The sequence below is a fragment of the Plectrocnemia conspersa genome, unplaced genomic scaffold, assembly GCF_051122295.1.
Source record: "Plectrocnemia conspersa isolate PC_06_02 unplaced genomic scaffold, ASM5112229v1 ptg000003l, whole genome shotgun sequence".
In the NCBI taxonomy this organism is placed as follows: Eukaryota; Metazoa; Arthropoda; class Insecta; order Trichoptera; family Polycentropodidae; genus Plectrocnemia; species Plectrocnemia conspersa.
Window position 1 is genome coordinate 6,492,848 of NW_028277167.1, and position 17,971 is coordinate 6,510,818.

Here is a 17,971-nt window from a genome sequence, read left to right on the forward strand (position 1 = left end):
AATGGCGTTTTTGCAGTGTTGCAGACAAGAGTTTCAAGAAGCATATCTTATCAAAAAAATATCATTTTTACTTGAATCAAGCCGGGGAGAGCTCATTTATCGCGATAAGTCGGGGTTTTTTTGATGACTAAATTTAAATGCAGATGTGCCGTAGATTTCTCCGAAGGCAATAATTGGCGATCGTCCTTCGGTAGACACGCGTCGGTGACGTTTTTATTGCATATTGGGTTTTCGACAGAGTCTCGGGTGTACATAATTTGTGTCTAAGTAAGACTATGGTGATTAATAATTTTCTTTTAATTACTTATTTTTTCATTTTTTTAAATTTTATTGTGAAATTGTGTTTTTAAATTCTATTAACTATTGAGATAAAATTTACTTCCCTCACAATGTTGAATATTTTTTTTATACTTGTGAGCGATATTGAAGATCTATTATTATTATATATTCTAAATTTTTAGTTGAAATATGCACTCTTATTAAATATCTTAACCTTTTCTACTTTGTGTGGCCATTCTGCATCGCCCGAGTGTTTGCAGTGATTCAACTATATTCTGTCTCTACCCTCGTTTTACCCCTTGGTTCATATTTCATGACAAAACATACCTAATATGCTCTTTGGTCATGTCTATTTTTTTAATCATTGGCTTGTCAAAACTTGATACGTAACTGACAGACATGTGTGCACAAACTTAATCTCATTGCACTGCACAAACTAACTTTACTCTTCCTCCCCACTATACATAAAAAATAATACAACATATTCTATTTTGATAACAACTTTAATTGTTTAACAAAACCTACATTGGGTTGAATACAAGGTCGCTTTGATTTAAGCAAAGCATATGCATCTGTATACATCATACTTTTTTCTAAAATAAGAAAGCCTAAAACTACAGCAGATGCCCTCGAGACACCGGCGTTACAATGCACTAAAACCGATTCATTGTTTTTTAACACTCTGTTGATATACAAATTTGCACGTTCAAAAACCAGAGACAAGTCTGTTTCCGGCAAATCCAAACAAGCTATATATTCACTATCAATATCATATAAATCAACAGAAACACCTACACTCAAGACGTGGTGTATTTTATATTGCATTAAAACATTTAAATCCGCACAGTCCTGCGATCCTATGAACAGGTTTGTGATAATCTCTGCAGGGACATTATCAGGCGCATTGTCGACTACAAATCCGAAGCTTTGCACTGTCGTCTTCTTAGGATCGAGACCTAACTTTCTAGTTTCGGTGTCTTCGATGTAATGCTTCCCATCAACTCCCGTTATCACCGTTGTCGTGTTTTTCAAAGTAGATTTTTTATTAATCAGCTCCTTCAAAAAACTCATTTTGGCATTTATTGGACTCAAACCTCGTTAAACACTAAATCTTTTTCGTCATACTCGACGTCAGTGAGGTATAGTCCATAAGAAGGCACTTTTTGAATGTGTACACACCAGCTGTGTTTGGATGGCACTCGCAACATTGTTATTATATCGTCGGAATTGATAGAACCCTGCCCTACAGCGATCAAGGAACCGACCATCCTGCGAACTTGATTATACACAAATCCCGAGCCTTTAATTTTAATGTCCCAATAATTGTAATAATCGAAAGGATCGTTATCCAAAATGCTTAGTTTTCGACCTTCGGCGATATCAGCAGAGAATATCTTTCTTATTGTCGGTTTCCAATCTTTATTAAATCTGGGACTTTTGTAAAACGTACCGAAATCATGCACTCCTTCAAATAATTTAATTACCTCTTTTGCTTTTTCAATTTCGAATTTTTTATCCCTGTAATAAATAGATGTTTTTAATAAAACATTAAATTGGGTGAGCGCTTTTAGTGCTTCTCAACTTTTTCAATATTAAAAAATGTAATTTGACTAATTTAAACACGAAACATATAGCCTTAGACAAAATAATGTGTTAAATCTTAATAATTCAAGAAAACATAATGCAAATTTTATTTAAACCATATTTTTCAACCTCTTAGCCATTTACAGTCGAATTAAATTTTGCCATACGATTTACAAATACAGCCCTTAAAATTTGTTAAAAGACATATTCGAGACTGATTTATGAAATGTCTGCAAGCCAGAAACCATTCGTTTCTTTGAACAGTGAGCAAGGTTTTAATAAAAATGAGAATCTGGAAAATACATAGCATCACGTTTGAAGATTGGGCGAAAGTTTTTTCATTTTTAAAATCAACCAAGTTTCAATTAACTCTGCTGAGAGATGCAGAAATAAAATTGTAGGCTTAGAGGAGAAATTGTCTCCAGAGGTCTATAAAAATTCAGTCAATATGATTTTAGCAGAAAAGGTTAGTCCAATGTTTTGCCCTATTTTTTGCAGTCATTTGCAACATATAATGGCTTTGTTAATTAATGCATCGTAAAACTTTAGCGCTGTGTTCTTCATCTGGATAATCTGTAGTAGGATATGTATTCCTTGTTTGAAATGAAAAAACGCTTTAAGGTTGACCATCAGCTCTTTATCTGATGCTTAGTTTGTTTCTAAATGTATCTAACGGCCTTTAGTGTATCCATATTATGCATGTAAAATAATAAATATATTCAATCAACAAAAACGGTACTAAAAAATATTTTTTAGTAGTTTTGTAATTTTTGCTTGAAAAAGTTGAGAATCACTGGATTTTCATTTCATTATTAATTCATATTCAAATTTAGCATAGTAATAAATTAAAATTTATTCATACTTGATGTAAAATACTCTCCTCCATTCTTCTATCGGCGAAGATAAAAATTTATTATCTTCTTTATCAGCATATTCTGGTTTTAATACGGCTATCCTGTGTAAATTAGTATATACATATATATTAAAATTATTGTTTCAGTAGTTTTCAATCTGCAGGTTGTGTAAAAACAAAAATAATTTACATGTTTGTATTATTTTTGTATAAAAAAATATATTTAAAAAATACAAACTGAGGAACAAATTGAGAAACGTTAGTTCAGACAATTAGTATGTAGTTTTAAGCTGTCTGATAAAACAATGGATTGATTCTCATAAACTATATCTGACACATTGACCATTAATGTCTTCGCCAAATCAATAGCATTCTAAGTAAGATGTTTATGATGTCATGAATGTCAATTTTTGTACAAATTTTATAAATATTTTAAATTTAAATTATACATTTTATCTTCCCATAATTAATTATAGTATGAAATTTATAAAAACAACTACCCCTACGAAGAGGTATTTCACAGAACTCGCATAAGTAGCAGGTCAAACTTTCTGTTTAAATCTATTGCAACTTTGTGAATGGTATTTATTACTTTCCGTTGCCATCATTTCAAAAAGTCTTCACTAATAAACAGTCTGTCAGAATTCCAGATTTTCTGGTATAATTATTACATAAAAATTGTTCCAAAACTTGTGTAGATTATCCACTTCGGACCATTATTGTGTACCATCTTGGTCATTACTAATATCCGAGCTACTAGCACTCTGACGCGGAAATACTTGAGCTGTTAACGTTCAATATATCTAATTTATTCAAGCAATCTGATAAATTATCTGCGATTGTCCAACTCCATTTTCGACACTATAACACAAGATATTTAATATATAATTACCTATATAAATAACTACGAGACTTTGCCATAAACCGTGCATGAAAATTGTTATTTACACGCGTTACAGAGTTAATCCGTAAAGATTTTCTATTGAATTCAAGATATCTATTGAAGCAGAAAGCGAGAGCTTTCGTGTTAAAGCGTCTTTCGGGAAAAATCGGTAAATCCACATGGGCGGACGCGTTCAGCGCATGAACGCCAGCATCTGTTCTGAAAAATACATAATATAATAAATAAGTATAATTTATTTTGATATTTGTGTCAGACTTTATAATATCTATACCTGCTCGATGCGTATATTACAGTATTTGCCAATCGTTGATCGAAATTGTGTAAAGCATCCTCGATTGAATTTTGTATCGTATTTGGGTCGACAACATTTCCTCCGGGTTTACAGGACCCTCTGAAAATAAAATATGAATTTTAAATTAATAAAAAGTCATACATAGTCAATGCCTGAATGAAAGCAAATTAAATAAAATAATAATAAAATTAATTTATTGAAACAAAAAAATATGAATTACGAATAATGTGAAAAAGTATAGGTTAGGTTTGTTAGGTTATAATACTTCTTTGGTGTCAATTTGATCAAGTAAATGACGGTTAAATAAAGTACTCGAAAGTTATATAAATACCTAAAGTCACTGCCGATGTATGAATATCTCAATAAAAAACGTCCAAGTGACATTTAGTATAACTTAAAATTCAGCGGCCGTTCGTAAGGTATTATAGTGTTGCCAGTATTAAAAATAAATCCACCAATATGAGCGATATGAACAATATACTGGAATATTTAAAATTTGTAGAACAATAAAAAATGTAATTAAATAGGACGCAAACATATTTAATAAAAATCTAACGAAAGAAAATAAGGACAGAGTAATTTAAAATACAGCTAAAATTATTTTTCCGAAAATTTAAGAAGATCCTCAAACCTTAATTGTTTTACTTAATACATTATTACCATTACAGCTATTAACATTGATGCGCTGAGACGGGATCGTTCAAAACAGTTTTTATCTTTGTTAAAGCACATTGCTGTTTGCATTTTTCATACATCGCAAATGTTTCATTTTATTTAGTTTTACATTTTAATGTGTTCACTTTCGATTTCTTCCTCTAATATAGATGGTCTTTCTTGCTTTTTAAGGTCGAATTACCAATCGTATATAATCTTCGAGCTGAGTCGATTCTGAAATCAGCCAATTTCATAATGTATTGCAACTTTGCATAAGAAGCCAGACATTTACAATAGCTATGTCCAAAATATGATAAAATAGCCGCATGTAGCATTTTCTTGCTCGCATTTTAATTCTATCTATCTATCATGCTATCTAACAAATTAATACTACCCATGTGACGAATATATTGTTTGACAACGGCGTAGCACGGAACCTGAATTTTTGTTTATTTTTTTACTGTTTGTGGCATACCATGCCGTTGACTGATGATTCATATTTGAATTGTCATGCATTTGTGCACACACTAATTGTCTTTAGATACAAAGTTGTACGTTCTACAATGATATGCTGCAAATATGTATCACCATGCACTGTATGATTAATATTAAATTTGTTTTTCGCATGAAATCTGTATTTAAATATTAATGAAACTATGCATTTCAATAAATTTAACGTGAAAATGAAAGAAATTTATGTATATTTGTTGTATTATGACTGTTGCGTGTAGGGATACGCGTGCTGGTTAGGTCTTAGGTCAATCCAAAAACACGTGTGCTGGTGTAACAGTTTTATTGAGCTCGGCGTGGTCCGACCGCTTTGTAACGACGATCGGAGCCGACTAACGTCAAAATTGGGTGCTTTCCCGAACGCCGTATGACGGCGTTCGCGAACGTGTGCAAACGGCGAAACGGGCGTCAACATACCCCCCACCATGAAACATTAGTTTCATAATGACGGGCACATCAGCGGGCCTTACAAGTGTTTGTCCTCACATTACAAACTCTGTGAGGACGCGATGTTTGAAATAATACTAACACAGAATTACAATAAACATGACAATAAATAAAATTACAATAAACATGAAGAAAGAAAAGGAATGTTAGTAGTACTGTATAAGGTTGTAAAGATTAATGTTAGTAACACATACACATATATATTGGGATTGTTTGTACTATATTATTACTAAATACTAACTACAAGCTTTCATTCATTTTTTGACAATTATTTAAATGTAAATTAAAACGGACACGAATTATTATAGTTAAAGGTTTGATTGTTAGCTAAATTTTAATTATTTTGGTTTGCTACTTGGTTAAATTATAAACTTGGTTTGCCACATGGCTAAATTATAAATTTGGTTTGCTACATGGCTAAATTATAAATTTAATACATATAGGAAACATGATACACATTTAAATTATTAATAAACAAAACACAAAATATAAAATTGCTTGCACTGCACTAGCCTTTATTTGGCACAGCACACACTTTAGTTATTGGCCTTTTTATAGTGCCATTCTTTGTTTTAATCGTCACTACTCGAATTAGTCCATCAGCCCCTGGGTGAATCGCTTCAATGCGGCCGATCACCCATTGCAATGGTGGTAGGTTGTCCTCCTTGACAACTACCATTTCGCCTATGGCAGGTTTGCAATCCACCGCTCGTACCCAGGTTCTTCTCCCTTGAAGCTCTGCCAAGTACTCGTTAGACCATCTTGTCCAAAACTCCTGCACTAGGTCCTGCATCCGATGGTATAAATTTGTCCCCCTAGAGCTGGAAGTATCCTGTTGAGGAAGAGCTGTTAAGGGGGTGCCGATCAGGAAGTGGCCCGGGGTTAAAGGATTCAGGTCTTGTGGATCACTTGACATTGGAGTCAATGGGCGAGAGTTAAGGCATGCCTCTACTTGGGTAATTAGTGTATAAAGGTTTTCGAATGTGTACATTGATGAGCCGAGTGTGCGACGCAGGTGGTGTTTTACACTCTTTACGGCGGCTTCCCATAGTCCACCCATGTGAGGAGCTCGTGGAGGAATGAACTGCCACTGTACTCCTAGAGAGGCTAGGTGGTCTGTTATTGCAGAACAGTTGGTTTTCTTTTGGATGAAGGATGTCATTTCACGCAACTGTCTATCGGCACCAACAAAGGTGGTCCCATTGTCTGAGAGAATGTTGTGTGGTTTTCCTCGTCGAGAAACGAATCTCTTAAGTGCGTTTATAAAGTCGGCAGTAGTCAGACTACTGACTAGTTCTAAATGTACAGCTTTAGTAGAAAGACACACCATTACACAAATATATGCCTTGGTTACCTTAGCATTGCGATGCATTCCGGTTTTGATATTAACCGGGCCTGCATAGTCTATGCCGGTGTTAGTAAATGGTCTTGAAGGAGTAACCCTAGAAGACGGTAAGTTTCCCATTATCTGTATTAATGGTCGGGGACAACAGCGAAAACACACTAGACACCTGGATAGAATGCTGCGAACTACACGTCGTCCGGCCAGTGGCCAAAATTGTTGACGCATCACTGTTAGGAGTGCTTGAGCTCCCAGATGTAAATGTGTTTCATGCAAATGTCTCACAATCAATGTAGTGAGGTGATGCTTAGGAGGCAAAATCATTGGATGGATTTGGGCTGAAGGTAATTTAGACCTTTGAAGTCGGCCTCCCACCCTTAGCACACCTGCATCAAAAAATGGATTTAAGCTTAGCAGACGGCTTTTGCATGAAGAGGTTTATTTAAACGCAGAGCTCTTATTTCTGTAGGAAATGTCTGCAATTGAGCTAAGCCAACTAGTGTTCTCGTAGCTCCGTTCAACTCAGAAACTAACAGTGGTCCGACAGTACGGTTCACTGAGTGTTTACAGTTATATATAAATCGTTTAACGTAGGCGATCGTACGCTGCAATCGCAAAAACTTTGAAAAGCGATTCATTATGTCCCAGTCAGCCCCAACCAATGATGCAAAAACAAATGTATGTTTTTCATCGGGGATCTCTTTTGGGAGCACAATTGTTGATACCGGCCATTCACATTTGGATTTCGAAAGCCATTCAGGTCCGTGCCACCATAACCGACATGAGTGTAATTGAGATGGAGGCACACCACGTGAGATCAGGTCAGCAGGATTGTCCCTTGAAAGGACATGTTTCCAAGAGTAAGCAGCAGACTGAATTTCTGCCACCCGGTTAGCTACAAAGGTTGTCCACCGTGACGGCTGTCCGTTGAGCCAGTGTAGCACCACTGCTGAATCGGACCAACATGTAACTGTGGCTAATTTAAAATTTGTGAGTGACTTGACTGAATCTACCAATTTGGTTAGTAATACTGCTCCACAGAGCTCAAGCCGAGGAATGGAAATTTTAGCCAACGGTGCGACTCGTGACTTTGAACACAATAAATGAGAATGGGCATTACCGACCTCGTCCTTGGACAGAACATATAGACAAGCTCCATATGCAAGTTCAGAGGCGTCGCAAAATGCGTGGAGTTCGAAACTGTGCTGATTTGTCACTACGTGTCTTTGTATTTGAAGACTGTTCAAGGTAGTCAGCTCCTTCGCCTGTGATTTCCAAGCTCGCTGGATGTCAGAGGGTAATTCTGCATCCCAAGCAAGTTGTCTCTGCCATATTTGCTGCATCTGAAGTTTATTTATGACTGTAGCGGGCGCTACTAATCCTAATGGATCATAGACTCTCGAAATTGTTGACAGAAATTGCCTTTTCGTATATGCTACTGTGGGTTGACCTAGATTTACCTTAAAAGATAGTATGTCTAGTTGACTATTCCAAACTAAGCCTAGCGTTTTTGACGTATCTTTCACGTCGAAGTGTTGGCTAGTGGAACTAGTTGAATTGTTTCTGAGATCCTTGAGGTTGGATCTCCACTTTTGCAATGGAAAATGTGCTGCTGTTAAAGCAGTAGAGACACCGAGCATTATTCGCTTAGCTTCTGCTAATGTATTAGCTCCGGTTATAAGGTCGTCGACATAAAAATGGGAATTGATAACTGTAGCGACTTCAGGATCGGCTGATTCGAGATCTAGTGCCACCTGGCGTAAACAGCGAGTTGCTAGAAAGGGAGCTGACGAAGTGCCATAAGTGACAGTATTGAGAACATAATGTCTTAACGGTTTAGTTGCATCAGTTCTCCAAACAATTCGTTGCAGGTCAGTGTAGGGCTGACGTACTTTAATTTGTCTGTACATTTTTTCAACATCAGCAGTTATTGCATACCGAAACCCGCGAAAACTCAACAAGATTTGCACTAGTGTGGGTTGGATGGTTGGTCCGATCATTAAAATATCGTTAAGTGAGATTCCCGAAGAGGACTTTGCCGAGCCGTCGAAAACAACTCTGCACTTTGTAGTAGAACTGGCCTCTTTTATCACCGCATGATGCGGCAAGTAATGATAAGTCTTAACGTTATCTTTGCTAGGTGGGAGACACTCGGACATATGTCCTAGCTTAATATATTCCTCAAGGAAATTGACATACGAAGTACACAGATCCTTGTCTTGTTTGAGTCGTCGTTCCATTGTGTGGAAACGGCGTTCAGCAGCTGCCACTGAGCTGCCTAGACATGCAGGAGATTCTTTTAACGGCAATGTCACCGTGAATTGACCTGACTGATCTCTTTCAAAGGTCTCCTGAAAGAGTCTTTCACACTCCCTTTCCTCGTTTGAGAGATGTGCCTTAGGTTGTACTTCCTCAACCTGCCAAAACTTTTGTATCTGACTGTGAATGGCGTTCAGGGAAAGATGACAATTAGTAATGGTCGGTTGGATATCTTTCGGGTACGAAACCGTACCGGTCAACACCCAACCGAAAATGGTGTTTTGAATAATTGCCGGGCTGTCTTTACATAATAGCTGCCGCTCTGCCAGCAGGGACTGCCAAACTATGTTTGCGCCTAGCAGTACGTCGATTTCTCGACTTTTGTACCACAAAGGGTCAGCGAGAGTAATGTTTGTGGGAATCGAAGCGACGTTCGGGGACTGATCGGCATGTGGTAGCTTATCAGCGATGCGATCTAAAATTAGAAATTGGTCAGCAACGCAAAATTCCTGATTGCAAGACGACAAACGTGCCTTGACTTGGTAGTCGACTTGCAGCTGTTGGGCTTGGAGGCCAGAAATCGTCGCACTCGTGCGCGTTTTTTTTAATTTTAGCCTGGATGCTAGCCTATTTGTCACGTAATTTGATTGTGAGCCCGTATCTAGCAACGCACGGCACGGCACTGCCTTTCCATGCCGGTCCGAAATGTAGACGATTGCCGTTGCCAAAATAACCTCTGCTGACTGATTAAATAGTGAGGTCATTCTAGCTTGCTCGCCGCTTTCTGTTGCAGGTTTAGAATTTGCCTGCGAATAATTATGGCTGTCGCCACGTTGATGCGGATCGTGCAGCATAGTATGGTGCCTTGCATTGCAGATCCTACATCGCCCAGTATGGAAACATTTGGCTTTGTTGTGACCTGCCTGTAAGCAGTTGATGCAAACGTTAACTTTTCGCGCCAGTTCCAGTCGTCTTGGGATCGACAATTGTGAGAATTGTCTGCAGAAAGCTAGAGTATGCGGCATTTTGCAGTGCGGACATAAATTGCCGTGTGATCTGTCCTTGGTATTGAGGAAGTTAGTTTTCATAGGTGGCACTGGTCTTACTGCCCGAGAAGATGTGGAGGTGCTACCTCCTAGAGATTGACCTCTTAGGGTGAGGAATTCCATGAGCTGTTTAAGGGTGGGCAAGGCAACATGAGTTTGTTGACTCTCCCATGCTTGTTTGGACAAGTCGTCTAAGCGCCGTACTACCAAACTCACCACGATGGCATCCCAAGTGTTTTGGCCTAGATTTTTAAGGGCTAAGATGTTCGCCTCAACAGTGTCTACCAGCTCTAACAGCGATTTCTGGGAAGCTACCTGAATTGGTTTCAGGTCTAACAGAGCAACTATGTGCACATTGACAATCAGCCTAACACTGTCGAAACGAGCCAGTACTCTTTCCCACGCCGAATTGTAGTTTTCGGCGCTCAGTTGAAACGCTTCTATCACCCTGGCTGCGCTATCCTTAAGCGCATTTTTTAAGTGATGAAACTTGTGGATGTCACTTAGTTCGTTATTATTATGTACCAGCTGACAATAAGTGTCGCGGAAGGCCACCCACTTTGTAAGACTGCCATCAAAACTCGGAATGCTGATTGATGGCAGCGTTAATTTTTGGTTAATTTGCTCCTGTCGCACTTCAGGTTGACGTTTTATGTATACTTTTGCCAAATTAAGGACCTCAAAATACCTATCTTCAAAGGCCTCGACTTCCTCGTCATACCCTTCGGCATCCAGCAACCTAATTTGTTGCTGCACAGCGAGGAATCTGTCCAGCAGTGTACCAAAGCTGCTGAACCTATCTCTGACCCTCTGTTCATTGACAGGATCAGCAGCTAGTAGTTTGCTAAACCTCGTTAGCTCACTTTTGAGGCACGCCCTACTGTTGGTCAACAACTCCATGTTGTCGTTGACCAATGACTATCAATTAAAGTGTGTTTAATGGAGAGGAAGTTAGGTTAGGATGATCGACACTAACCTTTCTCTCCTGCTGGATGCGACTGCTTCCTGGGACTCGGCGTCCTGGTGGTGCTCCAGGTGATTTGACGGCAGCTTCCTGGGGCTAGACGTCCTGGCGCTGAGCTTCGGGGGACCAGATCCTGGACCCGCTAGCTCTTTCCACGAGCGACTCGACGCTCCACTGCGTCACTTCGGGGACCAACTCCTGGACCCGCTGACTCGTCGCTGTGCTGTCCTAACCTGACGGCTGGGTAGCGCTGCTCGGCTCCGCGTCTGTGAGTTCGTCCACGTGGTGGACGACCTCGAGGTTAAGACGATGTTTTCGGATTAGACCTTCGCGACGTGTAGGCGTCGTCTCACGTATCCGGCTAGAAGGACCAAAATGTTGCGTGTAGGGATACGCGTGCTGGTTAGGTCTTAGGTCAATCCAAAAACACGTGTGCTGGTGTAACAGTTTTATTGAGCTCGGCGTGGTCCGACCGCTTTGTAACGACGATCGGAGCCGACTAACGTCAAAATTGGGTGCTTTCCCGAACGCCGTATGACGGCGTTCGCGAACGTGTGCAAACGGCGAAACGGGCGTCAACAATGACTATTATATTTTCCTAATTTTGGCGTATTTGCACCTGATTTTTAAAAGAAATTTAACATGACTCGTCAATATTTTTTTACCATATAGGTAAAGTAATATTTTTATTAAACAAGTATAACATTTAAAAAATATTTTCATTAAACATTAGAACAATTTTTAGAAAGAGATTCTCGAACATAATAAAAACATTATGCAAGCTGTTTTCCTTATGGCAACACCAACTGTCAGTTGTCGCGATGGACGTGGTCAAAAATGTGGGGGGCGAACTCGTCGTTCTCGTTGTGGATGCCATAGCGCTCGGACTATGCCTCAAACATTTGTTTAAATGGAAAGCTATACTACAAGATTTACATGTAACGTTTAATTTATATTTCACCCAATTTTTTACAATAAAATTTTCTTGTTTTATACTCAATACATATAATGTTGTTTACGATATCAGTTAAGATAGTATATTTATTGTATAGTCTTTTGATAACACATTTTTTTCATTTATTAGAAAATTTTCGTGTTTACATTAATTTGGAATTTGTTTGAATGTTCCAAATATATTGACATACTTGTGTGATTTTCCTCAATAAGTGACACAAAATTGTTTGCAAAGTGCTATTGAACACTTGCTCTTTGATCGCGAAAGTGTTACTAGTATTGGGAACAATAATGAAAAAGGGCAATTTTGTGTGTGCTCATTTTAACACTATTTTTTACCTGATATTTTTGCAGCCTATAGTTTACATGTTTAATATATATAATATATTTATACTTACATATTTATTTTGAAGTACTTCTCTTGTGACTTAACCACTCATTGACCGATTAATTTAACATTAACCAGAGTTTCACATACTTAATAAAAAACAGTGGTGGGAGAGGCCATTTTTCAAAATAACAGTTGCCATTCTTCTCTTATGCAAAAACGATGTAAACACCCTATTCCTATAGCAACTGCTTTGAAGGCTTTCTTTAATCACTACAGTTAACTGATGCAGTTATGTATAATTTTAAGGCTGCCGTTAAGATCTGCCGACTCATTTATGCGTCATAGGTAATTATAACATTAATGTCAGGAAAGTAGATCGTTGACCAGTCATGTATAAAATCTGTGAGCATCTGGAAACACAGCTTCTATAAAACAATAGAAAACATAATTTCACACTGTTTTTATTATTAGTCCTAATTATTATATTTTATTTACAGACAGCGCCTACTTTGGATATAAATGAAGAATTAAAAAATAAACTGCACAATGAACCGGACAATACCATTAAATACGTAGTGCTGCGAGGACTCGTAAAACCTTTGGGTGATGCAATCAAGAGCAATTCCAATGAAAAAATTACAGGCGTAGTAAAAAAACTGACCATCAAAGAGCACGTAGTGGCTAGAACGGCGTCTGGGTTTTGGTCCGACGAATCCCGAACTGTTTATGAAATGTATAATATTATACCTTTTGTCCTGAGAAGAGACAACATGGACGTTGAGGTTATTGACGCTCTAGAAGCATATTGTTTAGGTAAAAAATTAAAAACGGTTAATTGTTTTATTTATTTGAAAATGTTTTTGTATCTTTCACCTGGTGCAGGTATGGCCTTGTATTTTAAAGATTTCTGTTGGGAGAACCTCTGATTTGTCAATTTATCCAGCCAATTGAATCTGGTGGGAGTGTACTTTGCATTTGTAACAGAATTACATTTATAACAAAGATATTTACTCTTAGTGGCTGGAATTTGTTTGTTTGCCGTAATGTCGGTTTAATAGCTATTGTATTTGCTGCAGGTGGTTCCTATATAAGAAAGCTCTTCAAGTGATACGGCTCTTATTAAATTCGCTGAGGAATGTGGCAATATGGTTGACAAGTTTTTTAGTTTACTAAAATTTTTAACCTGATAGAATGCAAAATTGCATTGCTGGGGCTCAAACTCTTTTTTAAAAGCTTCTCAGCAATACAATTATTATAATGAAATTATGTTCATCATTGTTTGTATGCAAATAACCGTTATCTCCCAGATTACTAAGTTTATTGAAGTAATAATTAGTTTTTGTTACATAGATGTCTATACATTATATGTGTAAATATAATTTAATTCTAAAAATACGCCTTTTAAAAATTAGTATGAAAGTAACTCGTAATAAGAAATTATAAAAAGTCTATTATAACATTTAAATCTTAAAGGAACAACAATGTTTGATTTTAGATATGGATGTAATATCAGATCATTTTGAGCCGTTGAATCCGGGCCTACTAGACAACATATGGGGTTACTTCTCGGGCGTTAGGCAAAGAGGGCTTCAAACCACTGAAGAAATGTTACGGGACGGAACGTTGATAACGGCCATCGGCGAACTCACCAATAAAGGCGGCGGATCATTGAAATTGCAACCGCCCAAAGATGGATCGCCTCTGTTTCTCATCACGTCTACAAAAAATAGTCTAATTAAGAAAATCAGTGAATCTCGCGACCTCATAAGGTTTGAGTTATTTTTTGTGAATATTTATAACTAGTGAAAACAATTAATACAGTTGTTAATCATCAGGGTTCTTACGTTGATTTTTGGATCTGTAGCAATAGCGATCGCTAGTCGTATGATTTATAAATATTTAAAACGAAAGAAGAAATTACAAGAGGAAGAAAATTTAAAACGACAACTTGCCGTCTCTAGGAGGGAAAGGCGGGAATTGGCGAGGGATAAAAATTTAACAGACGCGCAATTGTGTGTAGTGTGTTCGGAAAATCCAAAAGAAGTAAAATATTTTTATGTTTTATCTATCATACTTACCTTATGCTTTTTTAATAAATATTTTTATATTTCAGATTATTCTTCTGCCGTGTGGACACGTATCGCTGTGTGAAAATTGCTCCGATAATATCAAAGACACTTGTCCCATTTGTAGAATGAAGATCGATTCTAAAGCGCCTGCGTTTATTACGTGATGTTTGATTTTGTGTTTTAGGCTGTATATAATACATATTAAAGTTAAAATAATAACAATAGAAATTAGATATAAAAATTTATTAATAGCTTTTATTCATATTTGTACATAAAAAATAAATCATCTACAATAGATGTTACAAATATATATTTAAAATAAATAGATGATTTTTTTTCTTATGAATTTTACAATATTTCTCATCTATAAATTTTACAAATTTATATCATTAACAGAATGTTTTTAAAGCAAAATTTGGGGGCAGGTTGGGGCATTTGCCCCCCCCCCTTGAATTTGGCCAAAAAACGCATTTAATGAAATACTATGAATTTTTTACAACTGAAGTGACTCCCTTTCTCCAAACATCTATATTTTCAGTCAGATTAAATAATTTTAATGACACGTTTTTTAAAATGTTATGCATTTTAATTACAACTATAAATATATATTGAAACATGAATTTTAGAAGTTCATTCAAATTTTAATATTGTTACACAACTGAAATTTTTCGTAACAAGAACACAATCAAAATCAGATACATTAAAAATAAATACTCAGCTTTCTTGAATGATACAATATTTATCATCTATAAATTAAACATCTTAAATTATGTACCTGTTTCGTAACTTGAAAGGTAAAAAAAAAAACTATTGTTACGACAAATATTTTACTACTTGGAAATATGAATAGTTAAAATATCTACTTAATATTTCATATATATTAAATAGTATAAACATAATATTTTTAAAGCAAACATTGCAAACTAAATTTTGAAACAATACAAATTTTCAGTATGAGTTATTTTAACAATACATATACAAATACAATATTTATCGTCTATAAATTTATAAATCTTACATTATGTACTTTTTTCGTAACTTGAAAGGAGAAAAAAGCTATTGTTATGACAAGTATTGTACTCCTTGGAAATAAAAAACACATGGATATTTAAAATATCTGCTTAATATTTCATATATATTATATAGTATAAACATAATATTTTTAAAGCAAAAATTGCTAACTAAAACAATACAAATTTTTGGTTTGAGTTATTTTAACAATACATATAAAAATCTATCTGTTTAAATAAATTCTGTGGAACGCCCAATTAAAACCATAAAAAAAGTAATTATATATTTATCACGTTAATTTATACAATATCTGGCTACATACACCTATTTCTCCTCCTCCACAAATATGTGTATATATATACATATTAAATTGTTTATATTCAAAGCGATATTATATTTTTAAAAAAAAAATTGTATTTACGTGTTTTGTTCGCGTTTATCTTTTTTTTTAAAAAAAAAATTGAATAGTTGAACTGAAATTTTCAAAGGTCATTTTCCAAGCTCTAATGGCACCACATAAGACTCCAAGCAAAGCTGCAATTGCCATAAGCAACAATCCTCATATAACCCACGTTCAACTCTGCATATACCTTTCAATCCGAAGTAAGTTAAAAAATGAAGCATAGTCCTATACTATTCTGTAGGGCATACCCCACGGGTCTGTATTGTAAATTTTGCACTAAATGCACAGGACCACTACCTGAACAACCCAGACAATATGAAGGCGGTGGTCGACGGGCTGTTTACACAAAACCCTGCAACTGATAGGCACAGTGGCCCGACAGCAGCGAAAGAAGACTTTCTCTCTTTCTCCAAAGAAGAGCTACAGGAATCCACTAAGCGCATCAAGAACGTGAAAGCTCCAGGACCAGAATGCGTTCCCAACGAGGTAATCAGATACCTTTCTGAAAAAGATCTGGGGCTGCTCCTAGCGCAATCCGTTAATACGCGCATATTAACAGAGTGCGTGTTCGAACCCTCGTGGACACCGTTTGCTCCAAAACAATAGTGCGCGCAAACCTGTGCTCGACGAGGACGAGTTCGGCTAAGATCGTGGTCGACAGTACAAAGATACAGGGTGCCGGCGAGGCGAGTGTCACTATCGAAGCCCTTGGGGCCGTCATCACGGTTGGTTGTCTTCTTCTCGAAGATGTGTTTTCTGGGGCGGACGCAGTACTAGGAATGGATTTTATCGTGGGGATTGGAGGCGTTAATTTCTTTTCTGCCGGAGTAAGGCGAGAAATGGTTGACTCGAGCGAGCGTACTGCGGTTTCGGTGGCGTCCAAGCAGGCGCAAAATTGCACCATTGTGGATTGGGATTTCGAAGCGATTTTCGACGGTGAAAAGTGGATGGCGAAGTGGCGATGGAAGGCCGGAGAGGAGCCCGTTCTCAAGAATCGCGTTTCAAAGTATGCAAGTACAGGAAAGTCTGACGCGAAAGAAGACTTCGACCGGGAGGTTCGCTCTTGGATCTCGAAAGAATGGTTGGTGCCGTGCGAGACGTCGCTCAGCGAAGGACTTTTACCTTTGATGGCCGTGATCCAGCGGAATAAAGGAAAGGTCAGGCTGGTGCTCGACTATCGCGAGCTGAACGGCTATGTTGAAAGCCACCCGGGAACCAACGTTGCGGTGTGTCACGAAGCGATGCAGCGGTGGCGGAGAAGGCATGGTGCTTTAAAGATAATCGACCTTAAATCGGCTTACATGCAAGTTCACGTGGACGCGTCGATGTGGCAGTTCCAGCGGGTGCAATATGCGGGACGCGCCTTAAGACTGACGCGATTAGGGTTTGGGCTGAATTGCGCGCCGAAAATAATGTCTGTGATAGTGGAGTGCATGTTCAAAAAGGACCGGATGATCAAAAGTGCCACAGACACGTTTATGGACGATATTTTGGTCGACGAAAGACACAATCGTTGGACACCTAAAACGGTACGGTTTGGAGACTAAACCATCGAAATTACTGGATGGCAGACGGGCGTTAGGTCTTGTCATCGTCAAGGACCGCACGAGATGTTTGCAGTTTCAACAAAATACCTTGTGTACCAGAGAGGTTGACGAGGAGGAAGGTTTTTTCCCTGAGTGGACAGCTCAAGGGTCACTATCCAGCCAAGGACGAAGAATGTAGTGGGATACTTCGGTCGATTTCGGTTCGGCCTGCTCTAAAATCTCTCGGAACTTTTTGAGGTTTACCAAGAACGGGGAGTGAAGTGGGTGGGGGGGGGGGGGTAATTCAGTCGATTTGGCCAGCTTCGAGCGCTTCCGAACCGTGTCGGCATTTGTTCCGAGACAAAGGGACCGAAGTCGGAGCTACTCTTTCAAGCGTTAAGTGACGAGAGTGAGAGAGATAATAGCATGGTGGTTCGCATACTGAGATAGAACGAGAGTAACTCAGTTCTATTTCATTCATTATTATGATGGGCGGTACAACGCGGTCACAACACACTGGAACTTCGATTCGCTAATTCCAGA

General features: G+C 37.7%; 4 protein-coding genes across 5 annotated transcripts; 1 reads left to right on the forward strand and 3 right to left on the reverse strand.

Annotated features, from left to right (window-relative positions):
- Positions 1-763: 763 nt before the first annotated feature.
- Positions 764-1,350, reverse strand: Mkp (MAP kinase-specific phosphatase). Its single transcript, XM_088182931.1, has one exon. It carries the CDS (start codon positions 1,348-1,350, stop codon positions 766-768), a length of 585 nt encoding a protein of 194 aa, XP_088039057.1. The 3' UTR covers positions 764-765.
- Positions 764-12,569, reverse strand: LOC148236435 (uncharacterized). 2 transcript variants are annotated; one of them, XM_088182929.1, is made up of 7 exons: positions 12,487-12,569; positions 4,573-4,800; positions 4,244-4,392; positions 3,892-4,011; positions 3,609-3,818; positions 2,726-2,818; positions 764-1,797 (listed from the first exon to the last, which is right to left on the reverse strand). In XM_088182929.1, exons 3-7 carry the CDS (start codon positions 4,294-4,296, stop codon positions 1,368-1,370), a joined length of 906 nt encoding a protein of 301 aa, XP_088039055.1. In that variant the 5' UTR covers positions 4,297-4,392; positions 4,573-4,800; positions 12,487-12,569; the 3' UTR covers positions 764-1,367. The 2 variants fall into 2 exon arrangements, with proteins under 2 accessions (XP_088039055.1, XP_088039054.1); XM_088182928.1 differs by having other exon boundaries at positions 4,244-4,800.
- Positions 6,032-11,070, reverse strand: LOC148236437 (uncharacterized). Its single transcript, XM_088182815.1, has 2 exons — positions 8,326-11,070; positions 6,032-6,991 (listed from the first exon to the last, which is right to left on the reverse strand). The coding sequence occupies exons 1-2, from the start codon at positions 11,068-11,070 to the stop codon at positions 6,032-6,034; spliced, it is 3,705 nt and encodes a 1,234-aa protein (XP_088038941.1).
- LOC148236438 (mitochondrial E3 ubiquitin protein ligase 1-like) lies at positions 11,916-14,729 on the forward strand. Its single transcript, XM_088182927.1, has 5 exons — positions 11,916-12,072; positions 12,917-13,232; positions 13,915-14,188; positions 14,255-14,462; positions 14,533-14,729. Exons 1-5 carry the CDS (start codon positions 11,956-11,958, stop codon positions 14,650-14,652), a joined length of 1,035 nt encoding a protein of 344 aa, XP_088039053.1. The 5' UTR covers positions 11,916-11,955; the 3' UTR covers positions 14,653-14,729.
- The last annotated feature ends 3,242 nt before the right edge of the window (positions 14,730-17,971 follow it).